This window comes from Saprolegnia parasitica (genome assembly GCF_000151545.1).
Source record: "Saprolegnia parasitica CBS 223.65 unplaced genomic scaffold supercont2.23, whole genome shotgun sequence".
Taxonomy (NCBI): domain Eukaryota; phylum Oomycota; class Saprolegniomycetes; order Saprolegniales; family Saprolegniaceae; genus Saprolegnia; species Saprolegnia parasitica.
In genome coordinates this window covers 451,697-452,298 of record NW_012156417.1, presented here as the reverse complement: position 1 = coordinate 452,298, position 602 = coordinate 451,697, and the positions used below count along the sequence as shown (strand labels likewise).

Here is a 602-nt window from a genome sequence, read left to right as displayed (position 1 = left end):
AGCGTTCGCGGCCTCGCTAGCTAACCCGTCGTCGATTGAGCTGCAATCCAGGAGAAGATCCCACTCATCGTCCCCTGGTCCAAATCAAAACTCATATCCGGATACAATGGTCCAGGCATCGGATCCCGATACTCTTTCTGCTGCTCTTCTGCACTAATACTACGTAGTAGTCTCGTTCGCTTGGTTGCCTCTATGCTTCACAAGCTTCACCCTCCGCCCCAGTGTGTACATGCTCGACATGGGATTGATCGTTGGTTCAACTACCGGATGCCGCAGTGGGTCGAAAAGTGCGCTGTGGACCCGAACCGCGCCGGAGTTGCGCCTTTGGGCGTAAAGACGTTCCAGAACCGCAGCGTCTCGTCAGCCGCCGCCGAAACGACCGAGCCGCCGTCTGGTGAGAGCGCAATGTGCAGGACGCGCGCCGTGTGGCCCGTGAACTCGCGCAGGCGTGCCATGCGCGGGTAGCTCCAGAGACAGAGCTCGTTCTGGGAAAAGCCGTGGGACGAGAGGAGCTCGCGCTCGTAGGGGGACCAAAGCAGTCCGCACACCTGGGAGCCGGTGTGCACGCTCTGCAGCGCCGTGCCCGATGCTCCGTTCCAGAA

The 602-nt window shown here is 60.3% G+C and overlaps 1 protein-coding gene across 1 annotated transcript; it reads right to left on the bottom strand.

The window, feature by feature from the left end:
* Positions 1-264: 264 nt before the first annotated feature.
* Positions 265-455, bottom strand: SPRG_06756 (hypothetical protein; the record flags this gene model as incomplete). Its single annotated transcript, XM_012345563.1, has 1 exon — positions 265-455. A coding segment is annotated over one exon (191 nt), but the record flags the coding sequence as incomplete, so codon positions are not given.
* Positions 456-602: the final 147 nt, after the last annotated feature.